General features: G+C 33.1%; 3 protein-coding genes across 3 annotated transcripts in view; 2 read left to right on the top strand and 1 right to left on the bottom strand.

Annotated features, from left to right (window-relative positions):
- LOC135838591 (NADH-cytochrome b5 reductase-like) overlaps positions 1–16,910 on the top strand; it is a 280,351-nt gene that overhangs the window by 162,700 nt on the left and 100,741 nt on the right. The window contains exon 7 of the mRNA XM_065354280.1: positions 2,503–2,560. Within this exon, the coding sequence (XP_065210352.1) occupies positions 2,503–2,534 (32 nt within the window). The 3' untranslated portion in view covers positions 2,535–2,560. The remainder of the gene's footprint in view (positions 1–2,502; positions 2,561–16,910) is intronic.
- On the bottom strand, positions 5,204–13,680 carry Ppcs (phosphopantothenoylcysteine synthetase). Its single transcript, XM_065354244.1, has 6 exons — positions 13,444–13,680; positions 13,239–13,369; positions 13,075–13,163; positions 12,787–13,001; positions 12,523–12,708; positions 5,204–5,716 (listed from the first exon to the last, which is right to left on the bottom strand). The coding sequence occupies exons 1-6, from the start codon at positions 13,564–13,566 to the stop codon at positions 5,540–5,542; spliced, it is 921 nt and encodes a 306-aa protein (XP_065210316.1). The 5' UTR covers positions 13,567–13,680; the 3' UTR covers positions 5,204–5,539.
- Positions 13,925–16,827, top strand: LOC135838565 (BTB/POZ domain-containing protein 17-like). Its single transcript, XM_065354243.1, has 8 exons — positions 13,925–14,218; positions 14,298–14,438; positions 14,519–14,698; positions 14,775–14,894; positions 14,965–15,054; positions 15,133–15,269; positions 15,359–15,794; positions 15,875–16,827. The coding sequence occupies exons 1-8, from the start codon at positions 14,099–14,101 to the stop codon at positions 16,319–16,321; spliced, it is 1,671 nt and encodes a 556-aa protein (XP_065210315.1). The 5' UTR covers positions 13,925–14,098; the 3' UTR covers positions 16,322–16,827.

The following is a 16,910-nucleotide window of genomic DNA, read 5'->3' as shown; positions in this document are numbered from 1 at the left end:
AAGGAACATTTTAAAGCAAACTTGCCATAAAAAGTGGGCCTTACTAACAAAATGGCGGCCATTTTGATTGTCAGGTCAGCCGAAATCGCTGATTTTTCTTTCCGATATAGGAGTCGAAGGAAATTTTTCAAACTGGGTAAAGCTGAATTGAAAGAGCATGAAAAACAAAATTTCAAGGGCTAAAATGCATTTTTCGATTTTTTGCGAATTTTTGAAAATCAAATTTAAGCCAAAAACGAGGGGAAAAATCAAAATTTTACCAAATGGACCTAGAAAGCTGAAATTTTGGATATACCCTATTTTCGACTTGCTAAATTCATTGGAAACGGTTTCAAACCGTTTTGAGCAGTTCTGGAGCTTCCAGCAGATTTTTGAAACTTGAAACTTCCGCAAAATTTTATCAATATTGAAGTTGGAAATTCGAAATTCACGCATTTGATAAAAGTTCATAAAAATTCTGAGCATTGAAAAATCTGCTGGAGGCTCCAGTAATTTCCAAAAAGTCGCTGGAGGCTGAAATCTACTTGCAGTCGACTTCATAGCGTATTGAAATTAGTTTGCAGAATGAATTTCGGCTTTCCATTTGTATTTAAGTTTCAAAAATCTATACTGGAGGCTCCAAAAACTTTCAAAAAATCTCTGGTGACTCCAAAAACGACTTAAAATCACTAGAAATCCACTTAATTGGTGTTAAAGTTGGAGTGCACCGTGAATTTCGGATTTCTATAACTTCAGTCAGGTTTCAAAAATCTGCTGGAGGCTCCAGAACTGCTCAAAACGGGTTGAAACCGTTTCCAATCGATTTGGCAGGTCGAAAATAAGCGATATCTCAAATCTCAGCTTTCTAGGTCCATTTGGTAAAAATTTTGATTTTTTTCCTCGTTTTTGGCTTAAATTTGATTTTCAAAAATTCGCCAAAAATCGAAAATTGAACTTTAGCGCTTGAAATTTTGGCTGGTGATGAATTTTTGCCAGCCCTTTCGATCTAGCTTTGTCCAGTTCAAAAAAATTCGTGTGAGTTCTACGTCGAAAAGCAAAATCTGCGATTTCGGCTGACCTGTCAATCAAAATTTGCATCAGTCATTGCGTTAGTAATGCCACATTTTTTTTTGGCAAATTTGCTTCAAAATGTTCGTTAAGATGTCCACATTAGGAAAAAGTTGTCCAGAACGATCGGGGAGGGGGGAGACAATTACTCCACGATGCCACGTGCAGGACTAAAATTATGATGGATGATTATATTTTTTTCAGTAAAGTAATTAGCTCCACAAAAAGAAGACATCACTGTGAAAAAAAAAAAAAAAAGATGAACAAGTATGTACGAGTAATAAAACAATAAATTTGATGTAAACAAAAACAGTTGTAAAAATTACCAAGTATCAGAAAAAATTGAACGAAATACTTACTTGAGTACCTTGATGTGAAAAATTTGAAGAAAAAAAATTCTCGTTGAATTCGCCGACGAGTGAAAAAAATATATTAATGTGGCAAAAAAATAATACCCAGGCATGTAGACTGATTTTTAATTTAACAAAACTAGACGAAAAATGAATTTGATTTATTGAGATACCTATATAATGAGAACCGCCTCGTAATGTACCAATGTATACCAGCAGTTTCCTTGTAATTTCAAATTAATATGTAGTTACCACGCTATAAATGAATTTTTTTTTTACTACATTCTAACTAGTTTTTCAATGTACCTATTTTATATTTTGGCTGCGTCGTTTTTATTTAATCGCATGTCTTCTTTAAGAGTCTTCTTCTCTTATTTGTAAAAAAAATTCATAGCTAAGTATTTTTGCAAGATTGTAAGTATATGTACAGTTTTACATACCTACATATTTCTGTGTGAGAGTTACATTTTTGAAAATGATCTTGTTTTTTAATCGTGTTGTTTACGAGAAGCAAAGTTGCAGCAGCCTTTGACTTCACGTAATTTGACCAAGACCTACCTCACATTAATCGTTTCTGATTGGTTGAATGGCTTGAGGTGCTCGACGAAAAAAACCTGATATGTATAGATAGAGCTACACTTACGACGAGTTTTCAAATTAATGATTGAATATTGAAGATGTAACTAATTTCAGTGGAATTATTTTTTTTTTAGTGAAGAGTAAATTTTTGAAATGATATAAGTAGGTACCTATTAAGTTGAATAATTTTATTGTTGTCTTTCTTCATTCAGGGTCGCATATTTATTTTATTATTTACTTGAATAGGTAAAAAAGAATAAAAAGAAAATGGTGTGTGTTAAAACATTTTAAAATGATGTCCAATTCGATAACATTCCTTTGTACTCGGAATATTTGTAGGAAAAAGTTACATAAAACTTAGGTTTTGCTAAGCATTGAACATAGCGATATGCAAATTTATTGCTTTCATAAAAATGTAGGCTATTTCTTCGTATACCTATTACGCGAATTATTTTTCTCACTTTATGCAATAATCGCGAATATTTGGATTATTATACTGATCTATTGTTGTATTTTTTCTTTACAGGAAACAAGTCTGACAAGAGAAGGAGAATTTGAATTGATCAGCTGCTGCATAATTTTGGGTAAGTTTGGTTTTGTTTTAGTTTTACTTTTTTTTGTAGGTAGTTATCATGATTGTGTAATTGGGGATTTTATGGATATAGAGTTGTACGTAGGTAGGTAGTACTCTGAGAAATTTGAAGGGTAAAATTTTGATGACGAAAAAAATTCAAATAACCTTATTCGAGTAATTAAAAATTTATTTAAAAAGTAATTAGCAAATGCATCGCTTATTCGAATTAATTGTCCGTTTTTAATCTTCAGCTATTAAGTATTTACTTACTTTGATGTCAGCACATAAAATTTATGGCAGTTAAGTTTGCCTAATTAATAAACTTGCGACGACGATTCTAAAAGGTAACAGAAGTTGAACTCTCCAGTCTCCACTCATTTTTTGACAATATAAAATATCATACCTACATTTTTATGAGCAGAAAAAATTAAAATTTGCAAGAATTGAGACTCGAAATCTCCTTCTACTGATTAGTTTTGAAGCTGCTTCATTCATCAAAACATCAATTTGTAGTTGTACGCTGAACCATTAGCGAACAACCGAGTCATTCTTGGTTTTCAAAGCGTTCGTAAAAAATGAATTATTTTATGGAAACTTCAAAGTTGATCGGTTAATCAAACGAATTATGGACAATTCGTTCAAAATGACGATTCAGTCGTTCGCGAACGATTTGTTTTTGATTATTGGAATTGTTTGTACAAAAAAAAAATCACCTCGTGGAAAATTTATTGAATTCGTTCGTCGAACAGAAAAATCATTGGAGGAGGGGGGGGGGGACTTTAAAAAAAAAAAATAGTGAATTTTTTTTATTGAACAAACAGCACGAATAATTTATTAAAAAATAACAATTCGTTCGAAATTAAATTCAGCTGTTCTCAAATGATTTGTTGATGAACTTTTGAACCATTTGAAAAAAATTCATTCATTTAACTGAAAATTCGTTGGAAAGTTATTTGTAGAGATCAAATCAGACAGTTCGTTTTCAAAAAATCCAAGTATTCAAAAAACGATTCAGTCGTTCACGAACGTCCAAATCATAAACCTTTGAATCATTCGAAAAAAATAGATTTATTTCAATTTTCATTGGAAAATTTACAGAAAAAATTAGGGTCTGACAACGAGGTATTTTTCGAAGAAAACTAGTTCAACAAAATGATTCAGTCGTTCCCCGTTCCCGAACGACTTAACCATCGACTTTTAAATCATTCGGGAAAAATTCATTCATTTTACTGAAAATTTGTTGAAAAGGCATTTTTGGAGATCGGATTGGACAACTCGTTTTTGAGGAAATTCGTCCAAAAAAATTCTTCTGTCGTTCGCGAACGATTCAATCATAAGCTTTTGAATCGCGTTCGTGAAAAATTCATTCATTTTTCTGACAATTAGTTGAAAAATTATTTTTAGAGATCGGCTCGGACAACTCGTTTCCAGTGAAATTTGTTCAAAAAATGATTCAATCGTTCGCGAACGATCTAATCATAAACCTTGGGAAAAATTGACCCATTTCATAGGAAAATTTTTAGAAAAATTATTTACAGTGATTTTAAATAGGTCTAGGTACCTCTACCTACCTACCTATCAAAGGACTAATTTTCAAAGATTTGTTCAAAGTATGATTCAATCGTTCACAAACGACTCAATCATAAACCTTTGATTTGAATCAAGATTCAAATGAAAATTTGTCGTTGAAGATTTTTTTTAGTGATTGTGTCATTCAACTTGGTGGTTCTCAAGAATGGGCGTGTTTGAAAAATGCTTCTGTCGTTCGCGAACGATTCAGTCAAACTTTCGAATCGCACTCGTGAAAAATTTATTCATTCTTCTAAAAATTCGTTAGAAAATTATTTTCAGAGATCGGCTCGAACAACTCGTTTTCCAGTGAAATTCGTTCAAAAAATGATTCAATCGTTCGCGAACGATCTAATCATAAACCTTTGAACTATTCGAAAAAAATTGACTCATTTCATAGGAAAATTTTCAGAAAAATTATTTACAGTGATTTCAAGTAGGTACCTAGTACCTACCTATCAAAGGACTAGTTTTCGAAGATTTGTTCAAAGCATGATTCAATCGTTCACGAACGACTCAATCATTCATAAACCGTTGAATCAAGATTCAAATGAAAATTCGTCATTGAAGAATTTTTTTTTTAGTAATTGTGTCATTCAACTCGGTGGTTTTCAAAAATGGGTGTGTTTGAAAAATGATTCAGTCGTTCGCGAACGGCTTTTTCACGAATCATTGAATTATTCTTATTCGAGAAAAAAAAAACTAACTCATTTCATTGGAAAAATTATTTTTAGTGATTGGATCATCAGCGATCAGACAATTTGTTTTCGAAGAAAATTTGTTCAAAAATTGATTCAGTCGTTCGTGAACGACCTAATAATCAATTCTTTTGAATCATTTGGAAAAAATCGAATCATTTCAGATCTCACTATAAAAAATCATGGACGATTTTTTTTAGTGATAGGGCAATTCAACTGACTGCTCTTGAAAAATATGTTCGATTAGTAATTCAGTCGTTCGCGAACGACTTGTTCAGTTGTTCGTAACTCCTTGAAGTATTTAGGATAAATCAACTCATGTTTTGAATCGAATTAGTCAGTCATTTTTGAAGTATTCGTGGTTGTTAAAAAAAAAACCAGTCCAATTATTCATAAAAATTTTTAATAATGAGGAAAAAACATCCAATAATTTAAAAAAATGAAATACGTATGCCCTCCTTCCATAAAACTATCAATTAGGTAGGTAACTAAATTCAATAGCACCTTAACACTGAAAGTACTTTCCATCATATGTACCTATATAAATATCACACTGTGATGAATAAGGTAGGAATAATAAATTAAACCATAAAAATAAACTCAGTCAACGAACACTTCACCAGGATCACACATTAATTAAAATACGTATGTACTAAAATTACTCCAGCCAACACCTCAGAATTCAAAAATATCAGACATGAGCAGAGATGTTCGATATTCTCCTAATGATGATTTCGAATAAAGGCATCGTGTCTCTTGGATACTTCTTCGATGATGAACTCCTCGATTTCGATACCGTTATCGATTTGATCTTGAGTGATTTTGATCTGTTTTTGGTCATCTTTGGTCACTATGGTTACTTCGTATTTCCTCGTTTGTAGCATATTTCCAATAACGAGCTGGAAAAAAAAATGCATCAAAATTATTATCAGCGAGAGTCATTCAACGAAATTTATTTTACTTGTAATAATAGGTACATATAATATTCTAAGTTGCAAAAAAAAATGCAGTCAATCGTTAACGCTTTAATTTTTCTTAAAATTGCTTATTTTGTAGACTTTGGTCCGGTTATCGCTCTTATTGATTCAATCATTGAAAATAATACAAATTTTTAAGAAAACCGGAAATAATAATAATTTCAGAAGTATTAATCCAGGGTGGATAATTAATTTGCATGCGAACATTGGCTGGTCACTTTTATGTGTACCTACATACATATTAGAACCTTGAAACGTTTTAATTTTGCACTAAATAATTACAACCAGTTTATGGCCGAATGTTGATTTTATTCGAATAATTATATATTTGTTTAAAATTTAAAAAAATCCTACCATGATACTAAAAAAACGAAATTTTATTCGCAAACGTAGCCTCACATCAAAACGTAATCAGGAAATTTAATCCATAAAGTTAAAATATGCAGGTATTCGATACTCGATGGTGGTTTTTTCCTTCTCAATTTCGCACCAACCACAATAACGTCGAGCATGGACATTTCCTACGCGGAAAATTTTTCAGCCACATTGCAACAGGAAAATTCCATCGCGAATGAATGTCGATTATGCCCACAATATCTCTTCCGGATTTGGGAATCCCTTTTTGAAAACTCTCGTTCGATATTCGACCATTATTATGCCTCTCTTCTACCGTGTACAAATAGATATACAAGGTGATAGGTATGGGTATTGGGTACCTTTATAATAGGTACAGGATGTAAAAACGGACGCAGTAAAAGCCGAACGGAATGGAATACTCTTCAAATTGCAGGACGAGTTTTTTCAACACTTACGATTCCCACTAGAGTATTGTAAACTTTATACCATTATCGAATAAACGCGTGTCCGAAGAGTTCACAACCTTTTTAAAAGGCTTCCTCATTCCACTATCCTCGAACGAAACACTCTCGCGGGTACAATCACGCAATCCAAGACACACGATGCTTTCGCAAAATGTAATTTTTATCATAAAAATCAACAAGTTCGTATAAAATATCGATCGTTGGCGAATTACAAATAGTACAAGCCGAAGACGAGAAAGAATATACAACGATGTATGGTTCGTAATTAATCATTAGCACGCTTTACATGCTAGCGAGGAGCAAGGTTATACAAAAAGATATTAATATTTTTTACTGTTTTATTAACGACGAGTAATTGAACGATTAATTATTTTACTATAAGCCTATATACAGACACGTTATTCATTATTTTACATATTGTTTTTTTTTTTACGATTAAGATGGGGTATAAAAAAATGATTAATAATTCAATCATCGCGATGAACGATGAACGAATCGATCAAAATTTGCTGGTTAAAAAATATTGCGATAGGCTCAGGCAACTAACCTATTGGGAGGGCCAAACATCCATCTAATTATTATTATGCAATATATTGTGCCAGGTACCTGCATTCGATAGGTAGGCGAAATTATGTTTTTCAAAGTTGGAATATTCGATACGATTAACTTTTGTGCGAGATTACCAAGCCTGAGTGGCAATTCTTTAGACCTTGAAATGCGTAATTATACGTTTGTTGCCGAATTAAACCTAAAATCTATTTCGCCAGTTAATTTAACAAAAATTATAAAATTTCAAACGTTTAATAATATAATAAAAATCAAAACATCTGTACCTATCGCGTTGTTATTATTATACCGAGGATAACGGCACGCGATGATTTTTATCTTCCTGTACTCGCCTCTTCGGTGTTTATAAACAACGTAGTCAATTTTTTTTTTTTACCCTGAATATTCGCAACTAAGTGAGGAGAATAACACAATGTTTTTGTTTTATTATTTTTTCCACTTTTTTATCTACTTTTTACATATGTGTAGATTGTAAGTGCACGTGTTTTTTTTTTTTTTTTTTTTTTTTGAGGTACATAGGCAACGAATTGTTTTGATGAGTGAACCAGTTTCTAAGTGAGATATTTTCCGTACAAAAGGGTGATTTTGGTTGTAACCCTACGAGTAATTTGCATAATTTACATGATTCGGAAACTCATTAATTTATCGTTAGTTGGTTATATTTGAAAATAATTACTAAATTATGAAGTCGAAAAAAATTACGAAAATGATTAGGTAAGTATATTTAGCGATGAAAATATTCGCAATGTAAATTACTTAGTCGTGATTTTGGGAAATTGTGAATGTTGAGTGGGGGGATGAAGGGGTTAGATAGAATTTCGAAGTCATATTTTTGATATTTACAAAAACACACAATTAGTTTGTCTGTAGCTCACCCAGGTGGAGAGAGGCTTCAAGAGGAGATTCCTCGACTACCATGAAACATACGAGGGAACCTTTTGAACTGGCACTTTTAGATTTTAACAAAACCAAACTAAACTTTCAGACGCCCAAGTTTATTTTTGATTTTTTTTAGCGAATTTTGAGAGTTTAAAAAATTCAAAAAAATTCTTTCAACAGAGATTTTCAATTTTTTCGTGTACACTAAAGTGAATAATTCACTCTAACTAACTTTCACCTAATCACGTAACTTTTTGCTAAAAAACGAAACTTTTTGTTAATTTTGGCAACCGAGTGAAAATTTTTTTAATTTCTGCCTAAAAGTGAGACTATTGACAATTTTAGCAAAAGAGACTTTTTGGAAATTTTTGGTAAAAAGGCGCGAGACTTCTAGAATTTTTGAAAAAAAGTAGCACTTTTAGGAATTTATTAGCGTGAATTTTTGAGAGAATGTTTACAAATTTGGGTGAAAAGTAAGACTGAAAATTTTATCAAAAAGCATGACTTCAAGATAATTGCTCATAAAGTGAACTTTTTTGCAATTTAAGCAAACAATTCAGACTGTTCGGTAATTTTGGGTAAAAAAAAACAAGAATTCTGGTCAAAAAGAAAGAAACATAACTTCTAGACAATTTAAAAAATGGGACTTTTTTGGAATTTTTTAGCAATTTTGCTTAAAAAAACGAGAATTTTTGTAAATTTTTGGTAAAAAGCAAAACTGACAATTTTAGCAAAAAACACGAGTTTTTGAAAATAGTTTCTAGCAAAAAAACAAAACTTTTGAGTAATTTTTGGTAAAATAAAAAAAATAAAAATGAAAATCGTAAGCAATTCTGCTAAAAAACAAGAATTTTTGTCAAAAATCAAAAATTTGACAATTTTAGGAAAAAGTGACAATTTTTTGGAAATTATTGTCAAAAAAAATATTGTTTTGCAATTTTATGACATAAAACGAGACTTTATAGTCCGGCATATGACAATAGGAATAATTGCACCCCCCCCCCCGCCGATCCTCCGGGACAACTTTTTTCTTAAAGGGGACATCCTACGGAACATTTTAAAGCAAACTTGCCAAAAAAAAAGTTGGCTTTACTTACAAAATGGCGGCCATTTTGATTGACAGGTCAGCCGAAATCGCAGATTTTGCGTTTTTACATAGGACTTGCACGAACTTTTTCAAACTTTAAAAATTTATCACCTGTCAAAATTTCAAGTGCTAAAGTGCGTTTTTCGATTTTTGGTGAATTTTTGAAAATCGAATTTAGGCCAAAAATGAGGGAAAAAATCAAAATTTTACCAAATTGACCAAGAAAGCTGAAATTTGGGATATACCCTATCTTCGACGTGCCAAATCGATTGGTAACGGTTTCAACCCGTTTTGAGCAGTTCTGGAGCCTCCAGCAGATTTTTGAAACTCGAAATTCCCACAAAATTCCATCAAATTGGAGTTGTAAAGCTAAAATTTATTCTAAAAGCTAATTTCAATACGCTACGAAGTACTGCAGGTGAATTTCAAGTCGTTTAGGAGCCTCCAGCGACTTTTTGAAAATTCCTGAAGCCTCCAGCAGATTTTTGAAACTTTAAATTTTCACAAAATTTCATCAAATAGAGATGGAAATCTGAAATTTACTCTACACTTCAATTTTAACACCCTCTGAAGACGACTTCAGGTGGGCACAAGTAATTTTAGGGCCTCCAGCGACTTTTTTTTGAAAACTACTGGAGCCTCCAGTAGATTTTTGAAACTTTAAATTTTTACAAAATTTCATCTAATGGAGATGGAAATCTGAAATTTACTCTACACTCCAATTTTAACACCCTCTGAAGACGACTTCAGGTGAGTTCAAGTCATTTTAGGGCCTCCAGCGACTTTTTTGAAAATTACTGGAGCCTCCAGTAGATTTTTGAAACTTGAAATTTCCCCAACATTAATTTATCAAATGGAGTTGGCAAGCTGAAATTTACTTCGCTGACTACATGGTGGTTTCAAATGGTTTTGAAGCTTCCAGCTACTTTTAGGAAATTTTAATTTTCCAAAAAAACGTCATACAACCTTTCAAAAAGTTGCTGGAGGCTCCAAAACGACTTGAAATTCACCAGCAGTCAACTTCGTAGCGTATTGAAATTAGTTTGCAGAATGAATTTCGATTCTCCATCTTGGTTTGATAAAATTTTTGGGAAATTTAAAGTTTCAAAAATCTACTGGAGGCTCCAGTAATTTTCAAAAAAGTCGCTGGAGGCTCTAAAATGACTTGAATCCACCTGAAGTTGTCTTCAGAGGGTGTTAAAATTGGAGTGTAGAGTAAATTTCAGCTTTCCATCTCCATTTGATGAAATTTTGTAAAAATTCAAAGTTTCAAAAATCTGCTGGAGGCTTCAGGAATTTTCAAAAAGTCGCTGGAGGCTCCAAAACGACTTGAAATTCAAAAGTACTTCGCAGCATATTAAATTTAGTTTTTAGAATAAATTTCAGCTTTATAACTCCAATTTGATGGAATTTTGTGGGAATTTCGAGTTTCAAAAATCTGCTGGAGGTTCCAGAACTGCTCAAAACGGGTTGAAACCGTTACCAATCGATTTGGCATGTCGAAAATAGGGTATATCCCAAATTTCAGCTTTCTTGGTCAATTTGGTAAAATTTTGATTTTTTCCCTCATTTTTGGCCTAAATTCGATTTTCAAAAATTCACCAAAAATCGAAAAACGCACTTTAGCACTTGAAATTTTGACAGGTGATAAATTTTTGCATGATCTTTCGATCTACCTTTGTAAATTTTGAAAAAGTTCGTGCAAGACCTATGTTAAAACGCAAAATCTGCGATTTCGGCTGACCTGTCAATCAAAATGGCCGCCATTTTGTAAGTAAGGCCAACTTTTTTTTTGGCCACTTTGCTTTAAAATGTTCCTTAATATGTCCCCTTTAAGAAAAAAGTTGTCCCGGAGGATCGGCGGGGGGTGCAATTACTCCTATTGTCATATGCCGGACTATTAAGCAAGACTTTGTAATTTTGCTAAAAAGTGAGAATTTTAATCAATTTTTAGCAAAACACAAGAGTTTTTTTGTCGTAAAAATAAGACTTTTTTCTAATTTGTTGGTAAAAAAGCGAAACTTTTGAGTAATTTCTAAAAGAAAAAAAATCATAACTTCGAAATTTTTCCAAAAAAACAACAAATTTGAGTAAATTTCTGAAAAAAACGAGTTTTTTGCATTTTTTGACAAAAAGCAAGACTTTTTGGTATTTACTTACAGGTAAAAAAATACTTTTTGAAAATTTTTGACAAAAAATCGAGATTTTTGGGTGATTTTTGAAGACAAAATGAGAGTTTCTCGAAAAAAACGAGACTTTTTTAGCAAACGTTTTGGTGAAAAAAAGGAGACTTTGTACTTTGTAGTAATTACGTGTTGATAATTTCTGGCAGAAAAGCGAGATTTTCGAGTAATTTTCCCAAAAAAAAAGGTGAGATTTGAAGCAATTTTTCTAAAAAGCCAGAATTTTTGGGCAATTTTTGGCAAAAAGCAAAAAAGTAAACATTTAAACTCAGTATCCTCCAAAACTTTTTCAAGAATACATCACACGTGATTTTACATTTTTTTTTTGTTAGAATTTCGAAGATATTTAAGACATTTTGGAGGTGAAGCGAGAGGAGGGGGTTTATAGCAGTCGGATCGAAAAAATAAGTACTTAAATATTTGAATACAGTAATTATCTTTGAATTAGTAACAATCGATGTCACTTTACTTTTACTTTCAAGTTCTTTTTTTTTTTTTTTTGAATTTCGATCAAAATTATTGTGGACCCCTTTTTGAAAACCTAGTTTGTTGAAAAAGAGATTTTAAAAATGCCTACATCGTAATTTTTTTCCAAATTTTAAAGACACTGCAAACTGCAAACATCGTCGATCATCAATAAAAGTTGAACTTGACAGTGCTTTTTGATTTTTGAATCTACAAAACTGAAATTATTCCTCAAAAAAGGAACAGAGTTCTCACAACTTTGCTAATGGTTGGTAGAGGAGAGTAGCAGTGTTCAAACGGCCTGAAGAGGTTGTAGAAGCTGAGAAAAATAAAGCAGGTCGAGTTTTAAAAATAGGACTTGCGTTGTATATGTATGATAATTTATGATGTAATAATGTTTAGTGGTAAAATTTCAACTTTGCCCTTTCCTTCTTCTACGAAGTTATTCTGATTAACAGTTGCGATGCATATCTACGTAATATCAGAATCTCTCATAATATTAAATTTTATCGAAAGTACAAACTACAAAATGTTAATCTATTTTCAGAAGAATAATTATTCCGAACCATCGTTTCTATGAGAAAATTGAGTTTTAGTAAAAACTCCTAATCTATTTTTTCTTTCATTGTTTTATAAACAGTAATTTCCTAACAACTCCAATGCAAGAGTATTAGATTATCGCACTAATTTCAAAATGAAGTATCCTTATCGCATAATAATACTTACATGATGATTATATTTATCTAAAGCGTATCTGGCTTTACGTATCAATAAACTATCGTCGGTTTCCAATTTGAAGGAGACAATAAAAGCTTTAGGAACCCAAGATGATGTCAATGGTTGTAACATTTTCGGTACTAATTGTAATGATATCGATAAGGGACCATCGCCGGATTGAATCTTGTGTTCAGTCTAATAAAACAAAAAATTATTACAATCTATTCATATGAAATGATTCGAACTTATCGTCAACTATTCATGATAAATTACCATTTCATCGGTCGGTATATAGAAATCAGACACAGCCGCGGCTAAATACAGCAAACTTCTAGTCTCCAGCACCGTGAGCTTTTCACAGATACCTTTCAACAGCCATAAATAATCCGAAAGCGTAGTAAACGGAATACATAAAAGACTATTTTTATCTACGCTGGATTTGTATTTCCTTAGTACGGATACAAGTTGCTTAGAAAAGTCCCGTTTAACTGTAAAATGACCAAGTGGTTATTTTCACAAAGTAATTATACTAGTTGTCCGGCAATTAAATCGTCGTCGTACCGGTTATCGTGTCGTTATCAGCGATTTCAAGCGAGTTGAGAATTTGAGTACCAGTGAAATGTCTGCTGAAGGGTTCTAGCGATTTTAGTCTGAAAAATACATAAAACGATGTAAAATGTATTGCTTGAAATACCAGGTCACTGGCTGTTATCATTATTGCTCACCTGTACAGAAATATCACACAATATCCGTTATCTAAGAAATTCTCCGTTGACGCGGATCCTCTTGTGCCAGCGCTGAAATTATCCACGAATCGAACCGTGTTATGTTCTAAGGGAACTGTAGTCCCGCCAGACTGTAATTCATTTAATTTTAAAACGTGTAAATTAAATTTTATAGCTATAAATGAGAAAGATTTCAAAAACTAACCGATATCAGAGCTATTTTTTCGTTGATATGAGCTTTGATGAAGTCTTCCACTTGCTGAATACTGGTTTCATAATTGGACGGTTTTTTCTGTTTTTCGAAAAATGTATGCCAATCTTGAGACATATTTTTTTCGTTCGAAGTGCTTGAAAATTTCCTAAAATCACGTAAAAACCCTTGACAAGTTGACAAATTGACTGAGAAAGAAGTAAACAGGTTATTTCAACAACATTCTGGTTATCTTCTTGTGGTTGGTTCGGGCGCGTGTTTCAAGTTTTTAACCAAGTTCGTACAAAGTTCAAATTTTCGCCAGTAGGAGCGCTAGTGAAAAATAACGGTGTACGAGTAATATCGTTCGTTCGTTGCGTTCGTTTTCATTGTACAGTGAAGTGAACGAACGAAACGTTCGATCTGTACAGTTCGTCGTTCGCGTAACGAATCATACGTGCGTGGAATTCTTGAGAATTTGCAAACCACTGCGAAATAGCTTTTTCCAACACAAACACAACATAAAACTCGAAAAATAATCACTGAATCTTGAAAATAATTTATTCGCGAGTGAAAAATTCAGTTGTATTGTTGGTTTTCAAAACGCGATTCGTTTTATGATTTACGATTCGGTCGATGTGTTCTTTCAATTGGTTCTATAAATGTCACGATGAGTGACCGAGCTAATTCTACGAACCGTATGAGCGAGCCAAGCTGCAGTATGGAGACTGAAGTGGATTCCAGCGGAGAAAATAGACAGAAACGTAAAAATTCTCATCAAGATGTCGAAGTAAGTCAACCGCATTATCTCGATTAGTCTCAGTTTTTCGTCTTAATCACAAGGTTAACGTCACGATTCGCTTTTACAGATCGATAATTCTCAGCAAGTACTCAAGAAAATAGCCACCTTGTACGCGGAGAAGTTAATGAACGATATTTGCTTAGTAGTAGATGGTGTCGAGTTCCCAGCTCACAGATTAATACTATGCACATCCAGCGAAGTATTTCACGTATGTTGAACTATTATCCTGTAGCTGTCTAATCGTAGCATTACTTCGTTTCCTTACGGTATTGTTTCCATATGCTGTAGGTAATGCTCATGAATCCGCAATGGTGCGAGTCGCAAGAAAGTCGTATCGTTTTACAAGAAACTCCTCAATGTTCAGCTATATTCGGAGAGTTTCTCAGGTATTTTTATACCGGCCAGATACGTATCAGTCAATCAACGATTATGGGTATATTAACCCTGGCTGATAAATACAACGTTAAAGTAAGCTAAACGTGCTTTACACAATGCTAATTTATTTGCAAGTGTCGAGATAACGAATTCTTAAACTTTTTTACAGGATTTAATAGCATTATGTATCGAATACATGTATAGCCATATTGCTGAAGCTGCCGTTCACGGTCAGATCGTCACTTGGTACCAATACGCGTTATCGTTGGCACATTATCAACTATCATCGGTAATTAGAATTATTTTGGGAATAAATTTATCTCAAATTTGACCTAATTCTCATTCGATTTGATTTACAGGATAAACGTTCTCGTGACACAGAAGTATGGAAAGATAAACCGAGCGTTATTTCTAAACCGATCACTAGTCAGTGGGACTTGTTACGAAGAGTAAGACAGAGACAGATGTTTTGAATTTATACAATCGAACGAGTTATCTGAATTATTCACCCGTGATGTTTTTTACAGGCGTGCAGGAATTTCATAAAATGGAATTTCGAGCTTGTAGCCAATACCAAAGATTTCGGAAATTTTCAATCCGACGTTCTTTCCATGTTATTACAACAAAACGATCTAGTTGTTTCGAGTGAAATGGCGTTATATAAGTTAGTTCGATTTTCTCTTCTTTAAATACTGTTGTTTTTTTTCAACCGTGAATTCTTATCGATTGAATCATTTTTCGTTTGATTTACAGCTACGTTGTAAAATGGTTGGATATTCAATACGAACGAATTCTCGACGAAACAGCCAACGAGACGGAAGCTGATAAGCAAATCATGATTTTGATTAATTTGGTCATGTCGAATATCAGATTCCCGATGATGGATTCCCGCCAATTAGCCGGATTACTCTTATCGTCTCTTGTAATGAAGTATAAAGATTTCTTTATCGAAAAGATGGCCGTAGGAGTGGCGTTCCATAAAGGCGAACGTAACGAGAAAATAGACGAATTGCAATGCTCCGAGAATGGCAAACTATTGTTCACCCCACGTTTATATACTGCCGAGCAGTGGTCTTCGTCCATTGTGATAAATAATTTCTCAGGTCTTCCGTCTTATCATCCTCGTACCTTAGTTTGCACTTCACCGCCAACTCTACGCGAGAATTTATTCGAGCAGACGTGCGAATGGGTAAATTTTATTCGTAAATCGTACTACAATTTGTACTCACCAACGTGAATATATTTCTAATACCTTTACTTCTCTTCCAGGTAATCGATCTATACCCGAAAGGACTATGTTTTCAAAAATGCTTCTTAATCGTCTGGCAAGGCACCATCACCATACCCGAAGTGGTCATTACAACCGTTCGAATGTCCATCACCTGCCGAGAACCGCCTGCCAAAGGAAGTTATCTAGTTAAAATAGGCGTCCTAGTATCCGGCATTACGTCAGGGGTCGAGAACGTCGTCGAAGTAGCATACTACATTCGTAAATTTAGTAAAAATGACAATACGTTTAATATCAACGATCTTTTATCGTATCAAAAACTCAACGACAGATTCAACAACCTGTCTCCGAAATGCGGCGACGCTATTTCCGAAGCACCCTATCTAATCGGAGCTGATCGAGATACGTTAAAATTACAAGTTGTCATCATTCCGCTGTGTTCGGAGCTATCGCAGATCGACGAATCGTATAATTCGTCTTATAAGTAATAATAATGGTAGCTGATTTCTTCGGGTTGTGTACGCAATATTTTTTTTGCAAAATTCTTAAAATTTTGTTTCAAGTTTAACTACGTGTAATTTCTTTTCTTTTTTTTTCGTCGATAAAATCGCGTGGTTTTTTTCATTAGGTGTAATATTTTTGTTTGATTCTTTTCGATGAAGAATTTTTTCGACTTTTTTTTTATGTGTTGCGAAGGCTGAATTTTTGTTTTGTTTTTTTTTTTTCAATAATATATTACGCAGAAGTGGTCATTCGTGTATATCGTGTAGTTACAGTAGGTTATGTGCAATATGCATATGTACGTAGGGTTATTGAGAGAAGCATTTTTTAGTGCCAAGAGGGTTCGGTATTCTACGTACCTTAATTACCTTGTTTATTTGTGTCATTAATTTTTTCTAATCGCGGATTTTATTTCAGTAAAGTAGTTATGTTGTTTCGAATGAGTATATTTTTGATGTTATTTTTTTTCCATAAATGTATAATTTTTGCGATAGTTTTTCGTTTTTTTATTTGTTGGTTATTCGCGTAGGGTATAGAATTTATTTACTGTGATTTTTGGTTCCTTTTTAATTGAAA

Source organism: Planococcus citri, chromosome 3 (assembly GCF_950023065.1).
Source record: "Planococcus citri chromosome 3, ihPlaCitr1.1, whole genome shotgun sequence".
Lineage (NCBI taxonomy): Eukaryota > Metazoa > Arthropoda > Insecta > Hemiptera > Pseudococcidae > Planococcus > Planococcus citri.
This window is presented reverse-complemented; position numbering and strand designations above follow the sequence as displayed.

Coding starts and splice junctions, on each gene's coding strand:
- LOC135838565 (XM_065354243.1), top strand. CDS start 14,099: ATGAGTGACCGAGCTAATTCTACGAACCGTATGAGCGAGCCAAGCTGC. Junction 14,219..14,297: donor ATTCTCATCAAGATGTCGAA/GTAAGTCAACCG, acceptor TCGCTTTTACAG/ATCGATAATTCTCAGCAAGT. Junction 15,795..15,874: donor TCGAGCAGACGTGCGAATGG/GTAAATTTTATT, acceptor CTTCTCTTCCAG/GTAATCGATCTATACCCGAA.
- Ppcs (XM_065354244.1), bottom strand. CDS start 13,566: ATGTCTCAAGATTGGCATACATTTTTCGAAAAACAGAAAAAACCGTCC. Junction 13,370..13,443: donor AAAAAATAGCTCTGATATCG/GTTAGTTTTTGA, acceptor AATGAATTACAG/TCTGGCGGGACTACAGTTCC. Junction 13,002..13,074: donor TGATAACGACACGATAACCG/GTACGACGACGA, acceptor GTCATTTTACAG/TTAAACGGGACTTTTCTAAG.